At 40.5% G+C, this 18,827-nt stretch overlaps 1 protein-coding gene across 3 annotated transcripts in view; it reads right to left on the bottom strand.

Annotated features, from left to right (window-relative positions):
- Positions 1-217: 217 nt before the first annotated feature.
- Positions 218-18,827, bottom strand: part of wasf1 (WASP family member 1) — a 109,328-nt gene continuing 90,718 nt past the window's right edge. For 2 of the 3 annotated variants that reach the window (XM_059645224.1, XM_048530522.2), the window contains exons 5-9: positions 8,073-8,187; positions 7,015-7,184; positions 5,612-5,803; positions 4,160-4,791; positions 218-469 (exon numbers count right to left, since the gene is read on the bottom strand). In XM_059645224.1, coding sequence (XP_059501207.1) covers positions 312-469; positions 4,160-4,791; positions 5,612-5,803; positions 7,015-7,184; positions 8,073-8,187 — 1,267 coding nt within the window. In that variant the 3' untranslated portion in view covers positions 218-311. The remainder of the gene's footprint in view (positions 470-4,159; positions 4,792-5,611; positions 5,804-7,014; positions 7,185-8,072; positions 8,188-18,827) is intronic. The other variant, XM_048530523.2, reaches the window with a different exon arrangement.

Below are 18,827 nucleotides of genomic sequence, written 5' to 3'. Positions count from 1 at the left end.
CAAAACAAATCTCTCCACAGAACTGTGACCAACACGAAAACACCTAGATTGAATATTAAAAAACGATGCAAGGTGAAATGAACCAAAAATGATACTCCATCCCAGGAAACTATCAAGTGTACCAGTTAATGCTGTAGTCTTACAAATACAAAAACAATATTACCCCCGCCACCACATAATCCCCCTACCCAACCACACCCCACCCCCCAACCCACCCAATCCTCCAAACTATGAAATGTGAATGCATTCCTGTGGAGTGCCACAATGAATGTCAATACCAAACTCCACAGTGCACAACTTAGTCAGGTGCATTATTCCAGCCAGTCCACCTCATCAAATTCAGAATCATCCTCAGAGTCACTGTACTCCACTGCAATACGTCGAGACAGAATGGTTGCCACATCATTTCCAACTTGTTCATGTTTTGCCTCCTGTTCACGTTGTTCTTCCACCTTGCGAAGTTGAATGCCTAAGCATAAGATACAGAAGACTTTTCAAATATTTAAATTATGCCAAAAATGTATTTTTCTATAAAACAAAAGTTTCCACGAGATCAGGAAGCTGTGTACTTTGAAACTACTGAAGAAAGCTTTACTCTTCAACAGTGATTTTGTCTAATCTAGAATGTAAACTTACTCTACAGCATTTATAACTAACATTTCAGACACACAATTTGATAGTATATTGTTAATGCAAAATGATAGCATTTTCCATCTGAATTAAGACTGTTGTTTATCTTTGTGCAAACCCACGTTCAAGATGCAATCAACATGCCAGGCTTCTCACACACCACAATATATATTTAAGTATAAAATGAAGAGAGAAAAAAAAAACACCATTGTACCCATAAACTTGAAATGTAGTAACATTTTGTTTTCCAGGTTTCCCACAAATAATAGAAATCCTTGTGGCCATCAATTAGGGTAACAACAAGTACACAAACTGCCATGCTGGTTCACATTGCATGTGGTACACTCAACTGCCATTCAACTATTGTTCCTGCTAAGTAGTCTCTGTGCACTACTTTGCAGTAGCCGAAAAGGTATTACTCAAACATTGTTTTCTGATAAAATTAAAGGGACTGTATGCTGAAAAAGCTGGTTATGCAAAGCAGCAACATTTTAAGGGTAACATTATTTCCAACACTTGGATACACCACCAACCCATCCCTGACACATGCACAGAGTAGCCAGTTGAATTAATGAGCAATCATTTTTGATCATCTTGATTGAGAGAAGCAGTGCAAAAGTACAATTACAAATCAACACATCAATTATAACATGGTTGTGCACCAAGTAGGAATGAAGATAACAAACTAAAGATCTTCAATTGAAGCACAGTCCAGCAACAGTCAAAATCTCAAAAGAGTGAATAATATCTTGAAAGATAAACCCTTTTACTTGTGTACTGTGCTACCTGGAATCTGGAAAGCAAACTGGCACTGTGTACTATTCTGCAATTTGACCTATTTTTAAAATAGGAAAGTGAATACATATTTATTATTGCTGAAGAGAGACTTGTGGTGCTAATACTTTCATCTTCTATTTATCAAACAAATGCAAAAATGCTAAATTTCAAGTGATCACAGTGATGCATACAGGAAAAAGGCATGTTGACTTTGATTAGGTGAGACAATGCTAGTGGAGAAAGCAATGGAGAACTTTAAACTGCCAATACTTGAATGATTCAAAAATGGCACCAGACTCGAACATATTCCTCTTATTTACAGGTAACACCACTAAATATATGCATCTTCTAGCAACTGTGTAAATGAGCCATATTAAGATAGGAACTAATCATCTTAAATTACTTTTAGTTGACCTACTGGTGCACTCAGGACTGTTCAGTAACGGTGCCCAGTCATGGAATCAAATTTTACAGTAGATGTTCTGCTTAGACTTTAGCAAACATGGACTAGCTGAGTTCCGACCTCTGCTTATTCTAAACAGGTAGCTGTTGTTTGGAACGAGTCAGTCATTGGACAGACAGCCTACAAAACTCTCATCACATCAGCACTGAAACATGTACATGATGTTGCTCAATTGTATAGGAGCCAGCAGTTTGGACTGTCAGCAGTCTCATACTAGCAGCAAACGACGCCTGTATCATTACCCTCCAATAGCAGTGTGAAACAGCTTGCATAACCTGTTTTTCAAATTTTTGAACAAATATTTACAATTATCAAAATATGTACACCAAAAAAATCTTTAAAACAGTGATAATGGGAACTGCAGATGCTGGAGAATCCAAGATAACAAAGTGTGGAGCTGGATGAACACAGCAGGCCAAGCAGCATCTCAGGAGCACAAAAGCTGACGTTTCAGGTCTAGACCCTTCAGAGACGGGGATGGGGAGAGGAAACTGGAATAATTAGGGAGAGAGGGGGAGGTGGACCAAAGATGGAGAGGTCTCTCCATCTTCAGTCCGCCTCCCCGTCTCTCCCTACTTATTCCAGTTCCCTCTCCCCATCCCCCTCTCTGATGAAGGGTCTAGGCCCGAAACGTCAGCTTTTGTGCTCCTGAGACGCTGCTTGGCCTGCTGTGTTCATCCAATTCTTTACAACAGTTTGATGCAGCTTTTGAAAGCACATTCATTCTTGGGTTCGTGTTACAGAAAGGACAAAGAAAGACAAGAGGAAGGTAATAAGTTAATTTCTGAATCTAGACAGCTAGTGTTATAGGGAAAGAAGGAGTGAGAAGCCATAAGTGAAATCTTTAATATTTTAAAATATATGGAAGAGAGATCCAGAAAACAGCTCTACAAAGATTGAAAAGGACAGGGTTTAACATTAAAAATGTGAAAGTATATTCAAGGATCTTGTGTAAACAACCCTGATATGATGGGTGAACATGGCTTTGAGATTGTTAAGATAGGAGCAGAGTTTTGGATGAGCACAGGTTTATTTTGCATAGCAGCTAGGAGAGTATTAGAATAATCAAGTCTAAAAGTAACAAGGCATGGATAAGGGCTGTAGCAGATGTGCTGAGGCATGGTCAAACTAAGCCACAATAATGGAACTGGTAGTAGGCAAGCTTACTAGAAGTACAGAACACCTTAGAGTCATAGAGATGTACAGCATGGAGACAGACCTTTCAGTCCAACTCCTCTATGCTGATATCCTAGATAAATCTAGTCACATTTTGCCAGCATTTGGCCCATATCCATCTAAACCCTTCTTATTCATATACCCATCCAGATGCCTTTTAAATTTTGTAATTGTACCAGCCTCCACCACTTCCTTTGACAGCTCATTCCACACATGCACCACACTCTGCATGAAAAAGTTACCCCTCAGGTCCCTTTTAAATCTTTCCTCTCTCACCTTTAACCTATGCCTTCAAGTTGTGGAATTCAATTCCCTGGGAAAAGACCTTGTCTATTTATCCTATCCATGCCCATCATGATTTTATAAACCTCTATAAGTTCACCCCTCAGCCTTTGACATTTCAAGGAAAATAGCTGCAGCCTATTCAGCCTCTTCCTACAGCTCAAACCTTCCAAATCTGTCAACACACTTGTAAATCTTTTATTGAATCCTTCCTATTAGCAGGGTGACTAGAATTTCACACAGTATTCCAAAAGTGACCTAACCAATGCCTTTTACAGCTCCTACACTCAATGCGCTGTCCAATAAAGGCAAGCACACCAAATGCCTTCTATTACCTGCGACTCCACTTTCAAGGAACTATGCTAACAGTAAATTCAATTCTTAAATTGTGAATGGTCTGAATCTTCATCATACAGCTGCGAGAGATAGACATGAAGAGAGGGATCAGGAAACACAATTTATGGCAGAGCCCTAAGACAACTGCCTCAAGTCTTCCCAATATTGAATGGAGGAAGGTCTGATAATCAAATATTGGGCAAGCAAAATGTTAAATAAGACAGTGGAGGAACCAGAAGATTTGGTGGGTATTAGAGTTGACGTTTGTCTGTGTTCACATGTAACCTGATGTGGTTTAGGACATAGCAACCATGGGTAGCATGCAGATAAAACAAAAAAAATTGAAGATGCCAAAAACATTACGAGATGACCACATATATAAAAGTCAATATAAAGAGTCTTGGCTATTTATATACTTTTCCAAATATATTGACAGTGGTACATTTTCAAAATACTGTAAATATGTTAATTTCACCTGAGTGTGTATGGACTTACCCTTGCGAATTGCTTCAAGCAAAACACTTCGAGCATCACTGATCACTGGCAGAGAAGATGGATGCCGCTTGACTTCAGATCCTGGATGTGCTTGGGAAGGAGATGATGGTGGGACCAAGGGAACAGGAGGTCTAGTGCCAAAAGATGGTGGAGGAGGGGGCCCAGGAGGTGGTGGGACAGATCCTCCGAGAAGTGGGGAAAAGGATCGTGGTCCAGATGGGGGAGGTGGTGGTGGTGGTGGAGGTGGTGGTGGTGGAGGAAGTCCCTGTCCTTCATTTGTCTGAGCTGGAAAGGTTGTCATCATATCAATCCCAGGCGCTGTGACAGAAACTGGAAGGGAAGGTTTTATTAATGGAGGGGCCACAGGAGGAGCAGCTGGATGAAGTACTCCAGGGGCAATCTGAAGAGGTGTAGCTGGTGGAACAGACACCATTGGTTGTGGCAGTGGAGGAGCAATTGGAGGTGTTGAGTTGATGATAGCTTTGACTGAGGTTCCTGACACAGTAGCAGGAAGAGGTGGTGGTGGTGGTGGCAGTGGGGGAGGGGGAGGTGGAATAGCAGGACTCACAAAAACTGTTGCTTTACTTGTTGCTGGTGACCTCAGTCGATGATCTATTACATCAGAGTTGGAACTGGAAAGAAAACCCAACATATTTTCAAGACAAAATATCCATGACAAATAAAGCAGATATACAAAGGAAAAGGTAATTTACTCAATTTGTCAAATACACGAATATCTATCTACCGAGGAGAAAACCTAGGAATAAAAATAAGCAATGAAGTTGATTTGTGACATCAACTAAAGTTTGGAAAGAATAAAAGGTTTTATCTGCAGTAATCCAAATAGAATGAATGAAAGTTTCCATGAAACTGCCATTCATTGGGAAATAATCTTATGCTTCCAATAAACATTCCAGTCAATGAAAGGTGGTGCATGTTAATAGTAAACTTGTTGAGATAGCACTAGAAAGGCTAATCCTGTTCTTAGAAGTTGGATTAAGGATGAAATACAGAAGTACAAGACTAACAGCGTTAAAATTTTAGATCTGAATGGCTCTCACTTCTGACACATTCTTCCTATCCAAGTCACACTGGTTCAGGTTGAACAAGATTTCAAGAGATAGGTATGCAGACTGATTGAAGTAGGATTTGAAAAGCATTAGCTTACAAATTAACAACAAAATTGAATGAGGATACATTCATATATTCATTCATATTCAGTAGCTATATGAAAATTGACAGGACATCATGCTTTCAGATCATGTTGCCAATGACAGACTGTATATACGAAATAGGAATGGGGGTCAAGGCTAGATTCATGGGGCACATCACAGCCAATAGTTCAGTGCCAGGAAGGGAAGCCATTGAGTGTAAACAGTGGAAAGCTTAGTATCACTATGGGTTACAATCAGGTTTAATTCTGAAATCAGGTTTTCAGTGAAGTTTCGTTACCTAAAAGCAGGTTGTACAGCCTTCATGTCAACTGCTGTTTGTACTGGTGGAGGCGGGGGTGGCTCATGTGGTCTCGAAACGAACAATTTGTCACTCATTCCACTGGTATGTTCACTAATGTGTCTGAAAGGTACTGTGGACTGTACAAGGTGGTCAAGATGGTCATCTGGGTGATCAACACAGGGTTCCATCCTCAAAGGAAAAGCCAAATTATTACTACAAGATTATTTTCTTATATATGCACCATCAATTAATAATTCATTATTCACAGATTGACCAAATAACAGATCAATGTTTTTCTAAAAAAAAAGCAAACAAGTGTTGATAATAAAATTGCATTTCATGCTATTGGTATAGGCGTGAAATAATGAAACATCCTCAGAATCATGGAGCACAAAACAGGGATAATCCATCTCATTGAGCTTATTGCAGAATCACAGGGGTGTTGTGGCACAAAAGGAGGTCATTCAACCCGCAGTATCTGCATCAACTTTTCAAGTGAGCATTAAACTCTTGCCAAACTCCTGCTATTCCCCGCCATACCATGTACAGTATTTCTACCCAAACAACATCCAACGCCCTTCAGAATGCCTCAGCTGAACCTGCTGCTTTCACACTTCCAGGCAGTGCATTCCATACCCTAATTGCAAGGATGTGCGAAAAAGATTTTTTAAAAAAATATAATCACTTATTTGCATATTTTGTAAATCATTGGAAATCGTGTCTTCTAGTTCTTGATCCTCTGATGAACAAGGACAACTTCACATGATCTATCTATCCAGTCTATGATAATGATGAAAAACTCTTTCAGATCTCCTCATCCTTTTTCTCCCTAAGGAGAATATCTTCAATCTATCCTCATCACTGACATTTCTCATGCCTGGAACCATACTTGTAATCATTTCTGCGATCTCTCCAATGCACTCACATCCTTCCTATAATAAGATACTCAGAATTGGGCAATACTCCAGCGGAGCTCTAATAAGCAATTTATGTTGGCTTGCTTAAAACAGTTATCCAGTTTCTTTTTGCAGAGTACAGAAATTGTTTTCTTTTCAAATATGGATTCAATAGTAAATATAGTAATATTCCAAAAGGTTTTGGATACAGCCTGATGGCACAGGCAATGCAATACATAACAAATCATTATTCAAAGAAACACTAATGGTGTACATCACAACATACACACAAAAAAAAGTGATTTTCATTCAGAAGTAGCTTTGCCATAACATTAACAGGTTTCAGTACTTTAACCTGTATTCTATTTTTGCCTATCATATCACTATCAAAACCTACAGTACAATACCATAGACATATCTACTTCTCACTATATTTTGATTTATACAAAAATACGCAAATTTCACACATGGATTCCAATTATTCAAAGTAGCATTGAAACCAACCTTGGTTCAGGATACACTGGTGGTCCGTTGATATTGTCTCTGTGTTTCTGTGGAAAATCTCCATCAACTGCAAGCTCTAAACCTGGTGCCTGTTTCTCCCATACTTTTCGTCTATCCTGAGGCACTCTAGGCACTTTGTCCGGTTCTCGATTACGATCTATTGGTTTCTGCTACAAAGGAAATTTGCAGACTGAGTGATATTTAGAAAATTGTAGAACTGGGTCACATATATATTGGAAAGAAGTCTGACAGTATTGTATTCAAAAATGATTGAGAAGTGATTTCGTTCTGGTGACATGTCTTCAACATAATGCACAAACTTCATTTCTCACCCCAGATGCGACATGACCCGGTGAGTATTCTTGCATTTATAGTTTTTATTTCAAACTTCCAGTATCCTTAGCTTTGCAGAGAGATCCAGTGGTATAAGGATGAGGTACATAGGGCAGCACGGTGGCTCAGTGGTTAGTACTGCTGCCCCACAGCGCCAGGAACTCAGGCTCAATTCTATCCTTGAGCGACTGTCTGTGTGGAGTTTGCACATTCTCCCCGAGTCTGCATGAGTTTCTTCTGGGTGCTCCGGTTTCCTCCCACAATCCAAAGATGTGCAGGCTAGGTGGATTGGCCATGATAAATTGCCCATAGCGTTTGAGGATGAGTACATTAGGTGGGTTAGAGGGGGTTGGGTCTGGGTGGGATGCTCTGAGGGTCAGTGTAGACTTGTTGGGCTGAACGGCCTGTTTCCACACTGTAGAGATTCTGTTCTAGTCATATCTATTATAAGTACAAGTTTGTAAAAGAATTTGGCGTGGGTGTGCTATTTCACTTAAACCAAAAACTTATACATGTATATTATATAGGAGGAAAAGAGCAATGAGGTTCTTAAACCATTCAGAGGTGAAATAATATGATGGTCTTGAATTGAATAATTTGAACTCATATTCATATGTCCTGCAAACACAGATGACTGTACAGTTTCTGGCCTGCATACATTCTGAGAAGACATTTGAATAAATGCAAGTTCTGTGTTAGAAAGTAAAAATTAAATGAAAAATAACCTTTTGCTTCCGTTCCTTCCTCTTATCTTCAGTGTCTTGGAGCATTTTCTCTTTCCACAGATCAAAGAAGTATGATGGATTTGTGTAGAATTTTAAGCCATCTTTACCGTCATCTCTGCAGCAACACAATATTCAGAACTAACGTTATTTTTTTCAATTTGTTGAATAACTATGTGACCCATTTAAGCCATGCATTAAGCAGCTATTCAGAACAAATAGTATTTTATAGCTTCAAGCACACTTTTACTCAAAGAATCAAAGGAATTTACAGCATTTGAGGCCATTCTTCAGCTAATTGGACATATTTTGGGTGTCAAGAAGTTACTTAGACCAGACTCACTTTCCAGCTCTTGATCCATAATATCACTTCAAAACAAATATCTGTTCAAATTATTTTTAAATATCAAAGGTGTCTATTTTCCAAACTGTTTCAGACAGTGGGTTCTCAGAGTGCAACTAAAGCCAGAGCACAAAATTAAGAGTTAGGTAGGTAAAGGAAGTTGGTGCTCCTTTTTATAATTTTGTCAGCCATCAGAACAGCACGAGTCGAAAAACTGCACAAGACAGGACAGAGAGCCAAGAGGAGTACAGCACTGTAAACACCCTTTCCCATTCCTCCAGCCATCTTCTGAGAAAATTAAAAAGAAATGACAACACAGGGAAATGGGTAAAATGATTAGTTGGTAAATATTTTGCTCGTTCATCTTGTAGAATCCAGACTACTTGTAAGGTTTTATGAGTGCACTTTTGGTAAAGTTTGCTAGCAATGATAAAGCCTATTAGGAGAACAGGACTTATTAATTAGAAAATTCATTAAAAAAAACTTAATTAAGATACAATGAAGATGGCAAGGCAGATGATGTGTGTGACTGTAGGACGTGGGCCCTTCTAGATGCTGGTGAGTTCCAGTTCAAAGACATCTTCAGTAAGAGTCTGCAGCTGCAAGAACTTTGACTCAAAGTTTATGAGTTGGAGGCCAAGTGTAGACACTGCGATGCATCAGAGAAAGGGAAAACTGCCTGGACACTTTATTCTCATTGGTGGTCACACCACTTCAGATAGGGTTTTCTGCCTGGGTCAGTGGTCAAGCCAGGTGAGAAAGAGTCAGGTGTGGGACTCAGGATGGAGGTGGAGGGTCACAGCCTTTACAATTTCTGATACACTAGGAGGTTCCTGCAGCATGTTTGTATGAAAATGTTGGCTGCAGGATAAATGGGAGAATTGGCCATTGCAGAATGGTACAGGAAATCATTCAAGCAGGGCAGTGTTAATCGGATTGTGGTGGCAGTAGTGGACAGCATAGTCAGTGAAATAAGTCTGGTTCACTGTAGCCAGGAGCAAGTATCCAGATGGTTTTATTGCCTGCCTACAGTACAGGACACCTGCTCTGGGTTGGAGGGGGACTTGCAGAAGGATGCACAAGGATCAAGTTGTCATGATCCATGTAGGTATCAACAACATAGGTAGAGTTAGGAAATAGCTTCTGCTGACAGTGTCTGAGCAAATAGGTGCTAAATTTAAAAAAAATTCTTGAGCCATAAGCAAATTGGCACTGGGTAAAGAAAATTACAGAGATGAATCTGTAATTCAACAACTGGTCTGGTGAAAAGGGCTTTTGATTACTGGGACACTGAGACCAGGGCTGAGGGAAGTGGGAGCAACAGATGGAAACTATCCCAATGTTAAACAGTGTTGGGACCAGTGTTCCAAGTTAATTGCATAACTAGGGCCGTAAAAAGGACTTTTAAATTGGGGGCAGAACAAATCATGTGAAGGGCATTATGGTAAAGCAAAGGGAAACACGAGCAAAACAATTTTGGTGATGATAACCACAGTCTTATAGGAAGGGATACAGCATAAAAACACAAGCATGCATCAGCAGATATAGTCAGAAATAGTAAAAACTATATAAAATATAAAGAGCTAAAGGACCTGTATCTCAATGTATGCACCAATCATAACAAAAGGTATGTATATTATCAAGGTGGAGAGGGGTCAGGAGAGATTTACCAAGATGTTGCTGGGTGTGGAAGGTTTGAATTGTAAAGAAAGGCTGGGTAGGCTGGGACCTTTCCCACAGGAGGTTGAGAGCCGATCTGATAGAAGTTCATAAAATAATGAGGGGTTTAGATAGAGATAGTGCTAATTGTCTTTTCTCTATAATGGTCCCAGGTTGCCAGCTGGCTCACTGCAGTTTCAATTGCCTAGAAGAACAGCCAGCAATGCAGAAAGGTGGTCAATAATCTCTCAGCTCTGCCATCATCTCTACTACCGCATGCTCACTCCATCTTGGCTACAGCATGCAGATCTCACCAAGATTCATGTTCTACCACTTGCATAACTGCATGCAACTGTTTCTTCATTCACTCTTAGCCACTCAATTCCCCCCCCACTCCACTAACTTGGCATGGCATCTTTCTCACTTGCTCAGGACACCTCACACCTTTGTCCCACCTGCACCAGCAGTAATAGTTGTACCACCCATTTCACCTTAATCAATCCCTCCTTTACTCGCATTCCAGGAGAAAACAATAGGGGAGAAAGAGTCATGATGGATGGTGGGGTGCATTTTGGCTCTCCAGCTCCTACTAGGTGAGGATCCTGACCCTGACAAACCAGAAAGGATGAGTGACCATGTCCACTCCCATGGACTGATATCAGGGGGTGTTCTTGATGTACTCTACAGGGTGAGATGCCTTGACCGGGCTATTTTCCATGGATTTTGAGATGTGGCTGTTGCTTCAAGTTCAGGCACTGTTTCCAAATATGGCGCAGGTTTGAGATTGACTTGATATGGTGCTGTAGAGCAACATGTCCATCCCCGTAACTAAGGACTGCTGACAAAAATAATAATATTCCCAGCCTTCAGTTTGCACTAAAAAGCAAGTTACAACAGAGGTACTGGGCGTCTCAGCATCCTAGGATAACAAAAGAAATGGCAAGATAGTAGATGTATTGGCTATAACTTCCAAAATTCTTTAGATTTCAGAAACGTCTCAAATGAATTTCAAATGTTACACTTTCATTCATTCAAGCAAGCACAGTAGCAAGAAATAAACTAAAAGTCAGTTAGCTTAACATCTATGATAAAAAAGGCATGAGAATCCATTATTAAGGAGGTTAAAGCAGTGTATTTAGAAAATGAAGATGCAATCAGGCAGAGCCAACATAGCTTTGTGAAGGCCAAGCAGCATCTCAGGAGCACAAAAGCTGACGTTTCGGGCCTAGACCCTTCATCAGAGAGGGGGATGGGGAGAGGGAACTGGAATAAATAGGGAGAGAGGGGGAGGCGGACCGAAGATGGAGAGTAAAGAAGATAGGTGGAGAGAGTATAGGTGGGGAGGTAGGGAGGGGATAGGTCAGTCCAGGGAAGACGGACAGGTCAAGGAGGTGGGATGAGGTTAGTAGGTAGATGGGGGTGCGGCTTGGGGTGGGAGGAAGGGATGGGTGAGAGGAAGAACCGGTTAGGGAGGCAGAGACAGGAAACTGCCACAATGATGCCACCCGAAGGTTGCAGGAACAGCAACTCATATTCCGCCTGGGAACCCTGCAGCCTAATGGTATCAATGTGGACTTCACCAGTTTCAAAATCTCCCCTTCCCCTACTGCACCCCTAAACCAGCCCAGTTCGTCCCCTCCCCCCACTGCACCACACAACCAGCCCAGCTCTTCCCCCCCACCCACTGCATCCCAAAACCAGTCCAACCTGTCTCTGCCTCCCTAACCGGTTCTTCCTCTCACCCATCCCTTCCTCCCACCCCAAGCCGCACCCCCATCTACCTACTAACCTCATCCCACCTCCTTGACCTGTCCATCTTCCCTGGACTGACCTATCCCCTCCCTACCTCCCCACCTATCTTCTTTACTCTCCATCTTCGGTCCGCCTCCCCCTCTCTCCCTATTTATTCCAGTTCCCTCTCCCCATCCCCCTCTCTGATGAAGGGTCTAGGCCCGAAACGTCAGCTTTTGTGCTCCTGAGATGCTGCTTGGCCTGCTGTGTTCATCCAGCCTCACATTTTATTATCTTGGAATTCTCCAGCATCTGCAGTTCCCATTATCTTTGATAGCTTTGTGAAGATAGTGTTTCATTAATCTGAAAGAATTTTTTGATGAAGTGACATTCAAGATGGAAACAAGGAAACCAATAGTTGTGGATTTTGAAAATGCATTTGACCAGGTTTCAAACGTTACTGTGCAAGTAACAGCACATAGTATGGAGATGCCATATTAGCACCGATAAGGGATGGGTTCACTAACAGGCATTTATCAGGTTTGAAAGCTATTACTTGTGGAGAGCCATAAAACCAGTACTAGGTCCTCAACAAGTTACTATCTATTTCAGTGATTTGGATGAGGGGGATTGATTATATGGTAACTAAATTTGCTACTAAGGAAAGTAAATTAAGAAGAGGGGTTGGGCAAATTCACCATAATGCTATTGAGATTAAATGGTTCAATTACAAAAACAAATAGCTTAAATTTGATTTATATTATCTTGCATTTAGAAGGCAGGAAGGTGGTCTATTGGAGGACCCAAAAATGGTTACAGGTCAGCACAGATCTAGGGAATTGTAATTGTAAAATTAGAACGAAGCTAATGAGAGAAATTAATATGTTCCACTAATGATATCGGAAATTTGGAACACTCCCAAAATGTTGCAGATGCTGGGTCAGTTGAAACAATCAAGACAGACTGATGGATTTCCATTGGATAAAAGTTGTGTGTGTTTTGGAACAACAGTGAATAAATGAAATGGCGGTATAAATCAGCTAACTGAATTTAACTGAAGGGGAAATAGGTTTGAGGGGCAAAATAGCCCACTCCTCTCCCTGAATTCACAATACAAGTGACATTTATTATAGCAACTTATATACTTAGTTTTGGACAGATTATTTAATAGCTTCAATATTTGCACTCTAGCATGAAATCTGTAAGTCAAAGCAACTAGAGCACTAATATGAATATTGAGAAAGATTAGCTCAGGCTTGGTGCTTTTGGCAGTCTGTTAACATTAATAGATGTTCTTAAATGATCACAACCTATGTAGTAGAAATTTGTCTGCGCCTCTGGACATGTATTTTGCGAAGAACAAAGGGTGTTTAAAGAAATCTTAAGAGAAAATGTTTGCACCTGGGGTGCAAATCTAGGAGATTTAAGCAAATAGCAGAGGCACGATTTTCTCAGAACAACAAGAGAAAATGATAAATTTATTGTAAAAGAGAACGAGAAAATGACAGCAAATACAAAGCTTCCTAGTTGGGCCATCTGCTGAAGACTGAACAAAATCTGTAATGCAATTAGGGAATCATGTTTCCTCAGTCACTTTCTGCCATCTAGTGGTTGAAATTTAACAATACACATTCAACACATTTAAAATTTTTAGCATTTCGAAATTAGTTTGATATAGACACATCAGTTTCAGAGATAATGAAATGTGAGGCTGGATGAACACAGCAGGCCCAGCAGCATCTCATCCAGCCTCACATTTCATTATCTTGGATTCTCCAGCATCTGCAGTTCCCGTTATCACATCAGTTTCAGATATTTGTACAGAAGAGCTTCCCACATTCAGTCTAATGTTCCTCAGTTTTTAAGTGTAGTTCACCTTCTGCAATATGCTACCTTCCTTGTTTTATTAACTATTTGGTGTGTTCTGGGAAAAGTGAGCATCACTATAAAACTTAAGGGGTTTTACATTGTTGTGTGATCTATGTAATAGAAAAGCCTTCTTTTTGGGCCAAATTCATCTACAGCGCAGTACAATAGTTTTCAAAATACAGCTCTTGCATGGGGCAGTTGTCAAATAACACAGTTACTATGCTAACTCCTTTTTGTTACTTGTGGATAAACAATGCTATCATTGCTGAAAACAATTTTTATTCTGAGTCAGCAACTGAAGGACAAATTTAAGATATCCAAAGGAACAAAGGAAAAGTTACCAGAATATATGTTTAACTGGAAGTTATCAGAAATTGAATAACCTACATAATATAACACCTTGTATTTGTATAGCATCTTTAGCATAATAAAACTTCTGGATGCATTTCAAAGGAGCACAATGTAACAAAATTTGATGTTAAGCCACCAAATTGCAAGTGTCTTCCAGATTGGACAGTTGTCAGGAACTGTGTATGTGACTGGTAAGGCAGGCAAGGGTTTAAGAATGTGGAAGTGAAGGAGTGTCAGTCCTTGCAATGGTTTCAGAGGTTGAAGGTTCTTGCAGCCTGAACGAATAAAGCAGCAGCTACAGTGTGCATGACTAAAGTGGCTGTGGCACAGGAACACATTCAAGTAGGTATCTTTAGGGATACAGTGGCTGCAGCAGACAGTACAGTTTGTGGGATAGATTTCTGCAGCACAATTAAAATCCAGAAGGCAGTGTTGCTTCTCCAAACTAAGGTACAGGATATTTACTCTGGGATGGACAGGAACTTGTAGTGGGAGAGTGGGAATCCAGTTGCCATGGTCAACATGTGTAACTATGAGACAAATAGATGGAGACGCAATGGCCTCGTGGTATCACCACGGGACTGTAAATCCAGCGACCTGGATAACATTCTGGGGACCAAGGCTTGAATCCTGCCACAGCAGATGGTGAAATTTAAATTCAATAAATATCTGGAATTAAGAATCTAATGATGACCATCAATCCATTGTCGATTGTCAGGAAAATCAGGTTCACTAATGTCCTTACCTGGTCTGGCTTACAGGTGACTCCAGACCACAGCAATGTGGTTGACTCTGAACTGCCCTCTGGGCCATTAAGAATGGACAATAAATGCTGCCTAGTCAGTGACATCCTCATCCCATTAAAAGAACAAAAAAGGAATAAAATAAGACTAGGAAAGAGGCTCTGATGAGGGAGAATGAGCAGCTAGGAGATAAAGTAAAAAGCAGACCTCAAATTGTAATCTTAAGATCATTACCTAAGTCACAAGAAAATTGGTACAGGATAAACAAAACTAGATACGTTCATAGAATCCCTACAGTGTGGAAACAGGCCCTTCGGCCCGACAAGTCCACATCGAACCTCACTCATCCCCCTATAACCCACCAATCTACACATCCCTATGGGCAATTTACCATGGTAAATTCACCTAACTTGCACATCTTTAGGCTGTGGGAGAAAACCAGAGCACCCAGTGGAAATCCACGCAGACATGGGGAGAACGTGCAAACTCTGCACAGTCGCTGAAGGCTGGAATTGAACCTGGGTCCCTGGTGCTGTGACGCAGAAGTGCTAACCACTGAGCCACTGTGCCACTATAATTTATGCATGGTTAAACAATTCTTGGAGAAATAGGCTTTGATTCATGGCATCAGTGTTGGTGAGTCAGAACTGTACATTGGGACAGGATGCATCCAAACAATTGTCGGTCACATATTCTGGCAAGTCACATTGCTAGGGCTGTCCAGAGGGCTTTAATCTAAATAACGGAGCAAAGGGAGGATATTAGAGAGTCATCCAAAAATGTGGATTCCAGAAATGTACACAATATTCTAACTGTGGCCCAAACAACATATTATACAGTTCCACCATAATCTCCCTGTGCTTAAACTCAGCTAACAAATGGAAGTATTGCATATTCCTTTCTTAACCACTGTATTTACTTGCTTCACTACCTTAATGGACTACTAGAAATGCACACCAAGGTCTCTGTAATCCTTGGTTATTGCCAGGATTGTACCACTCATTATGTACTCCCTTGCCCTTGTTTATGCTGGTCAAGTAACATCACCTCACATTTATCGGAATTAAATTCCATTTGTCACGGATCAATTATCTGACCAGCCTGTCTATACCTCTAGTAATGTAAGGTTATCCTCCTCACTATTTGTCACCCCACCAATTTTTATATCACTCGTGAACTTACTGATCAATCTTCCTGCATTCAAGTCAAACTGCTTTTTATATATGAACAGCATGGATCCCAACAGTGATCCACCTGCCTCCAGTCACAAAAACACCCCATAAACATTACCCTCCGCTTCCTGCCACTCAGACAATTCTGGATCCAATTAGCCAAATTTCTTTGGATTCCACGGGCTCATAGCTTCACTATCAGCCTCTCGTGCGGGACCTTGTCAAAAGCCTTGCTGGAATCCAAGTAGACAATGTCACATCTTCAAAAAATTCATTTAAGTTGGTCGGAAATAACGTTCTTCTAACGAAAGCATGCTGATTTTCCTTCATCTCTGCCTTTCAAAGTGCAGACTCATTATGTCCCTCAGAATCGCTTCTAATAGTTGCTCCAACAAGCTTAGACTGACTAACCTGTAGTTTTGTGGTTTATACATTCCTCCCTAAAGGTATCACATTGGCTGTCCTGTAGTCCTCTGACACCTTTTCTGTGGCCAGAGAGGAATTGAAAACTATTACCAGTGCCCCCACTATTTACTCTCTTGCCTCACTCAATAGCCTGGGCTATTGTAAACTAAAGAGAGAGGACAAGATTTTGAAAAAAAGCAAGTTAGCATTCAAGGAAATTATAAATGAGAGCATGGCAGGAAGGGGCACAGCACATAAAGAAGTGTGCTACCAGAAAAGACTATATGTTGCAAAGACGGTAAAAAGACAAATATAAAGACTCTGTATAATGCTCATAAGATTCATAATAAAATGGAAGTACTGACAGCTTCAATAGATAGATATGTACGATCTGATCACCAACAAAAACATGGCTCGAAGGGCGAGAAATGCTGGAACTCAAAGGCACACGAATTTGAAAGGGCAGGAAACCAGGAAGATAAAAATGATCTAAATCCACAGGTTTGATAAATAAATAGGGGTTGATCTATGAAATACACTGAGGACCGATAAGTGGAAGGTACATTTTTAAATCGATGATAAATAAACAACACTATTTACTAAAATGCCAGGTTCAATCCACAAGTTAACAGACTGATTTCAAAGCTTCTGTTAACATTGTTTGTAAGTGAGTTTTGAGAAGATTTGTAGCTCAGGTTGAGGTTCTGGATGCGAGTTTGCTCGCTGAGCTGGAAGGTTTGTTTTCAGACATTTCGTCACCATTCTAGGTAACATCATCAGTGAGCCTCCGACGAAGCGCTGGTGTTATGTCCCGCTTTCTAGTTATCTGGTTAGGTTTCCTTGGGTTGGTGATGTCATTTCCTGCATTGGCGATGTCATTTCCTGTTCTTTTTCTCAGGGGATGGTAGATTGATTTGGAGTCAATGTGTTTGTTGATGGAGTTCCGGTTGGAATGCCATGCTTGAATCGTGACAAAACGTCTGAAAACGAACCTTCCAGCTCAGCGAGCAAACTCACATCCATTGTCTGTAAGTGGCTGTAGTTTGACCAAAATGATTTTTGGTTCTGAAAACCATCAATTTAAATAGATGTATTTTACATTTCAATCTAGCATTGGTAAAAAAAAATTAAACTTTCAAAAAAAAGTTATGTTTACTAAAAATGCTTAAGTTTTTAGAACTGCTCAATTTTCTGTATATGATGCAGCTTAGATCTGGGTCTTTCTGGAAATGGGAACTTAATACCATCCAATGTGAACTGCAAGCATTGCTACATGAGATTTTATATGGAATAAGTACAAAATAAAGTTCCTGCTATACTGCCCAAATGCACTTTTGATCTTGAATCATGAAAAAGCACTTTCCAGTATAGTATTGTAATATCTCAGTTTCCCATAAAAACTCTGTAAAGGTCAATTTTTAAAACTATAATGTTTATATTTGGATTGGGGGCCAAAATCAGAAAAGGAAATTGCTTTAAACCAAGGAAGAACTAATTCAGAGCAGATTACAACTGTTGCCTTGTTCAAGCAGTGGGGATGATGCTGGACTCATTGGCATCATGGGTGTGCATTCAGGGCAATTTTACCCAGAGACAGTCTGTTGATCATTTTTTCAGTTAGGAACAGTTCTGAGCATTGAGGGTGCTCAGCATGACAACTGATTATTCACCCACACTGTTCACCTGCCCAGAAGCCAATCAGCAGATGGGATCTAGACTCTAAAAAGGCCAAAAATAATTACTGTGAATGCAGGAAATAGGAAATAAAGGTGAAAATGTCAGAAAACCTCAGGAGCATCTATAGAGAGAGAAAAACAGGGTTAATTTTTGAGCTTCAGGTCTGATATGACTCTTCTGCGGAACTGAAAGAGGACACAAAATGGTTTTTATGCTACTGGCAGATTCGGAGAGGAACAAATGAAATTGATGGTGAGTGCACCCAGAGAAAAAGACAAGCCAGTGCTAATAGTGGGAAGAGAGAAAATGGGTCCATTGAACCTTCTCCCTGACTGTCTTGCTGACAGCAAAGTGAACTAGAGAGTCAGGAATAGGGTTCAATGGATGTAATTCAAATTGAGGAAAGATGTCATTCTCTGAAGTTGTGGAGCTCAATATTGAGTCCCAGAGGCTGTAAAGTATCTGTGGAAAAGTAGTTACTTTTCCTTTAGCTCGCTTTGAGTTTTGCCAGAGAAATGCAGCAGGCCAGGATGAAAATACTTGTGTGGGATCGTGAAATGGCAAGCAACTGGGGAGTTGGGATCATTCTTATTGACAAAGCAGAGGTGTTGTATAAAGCAGTCACCCAACCTGCAATTTGTCAAACCAATGTAAGGGAGACCGTGAGCAAAAAATACAGTAGACTACATTGAAAATAAAATCAAATGAAATGCTGTCTCACCTGGAACCTTTACCAGAATTGTAAGTTAACCAGCTCTTTTCTCTTACCATTTGCATTAAGCTGTTGCTGCTAACCAGTGACTGGGAG

This window comes from Stegostoma tigrinum, chromosome 4 (genome assembly GCF_030684315.1).
Source record: "Stegostoma tigrinum isolate sSteTig4 chromosome 4, sSteTig4.hap1, whole genome shotgun sequence".
In the NCBI taxonomy this organism is placed as follows: Eukaryota; Metazoa; Chordata; class Chondrichthyes; order Orectolobiformes; family Stegostomatidae; genus Stegostoma; species Stegostoma tigrinum.
The sequence above is the reverse complement of the archived record's forward strand: the minus strand, read 5'-3'. Positions and strand labels throughout refer to the sequence as shown.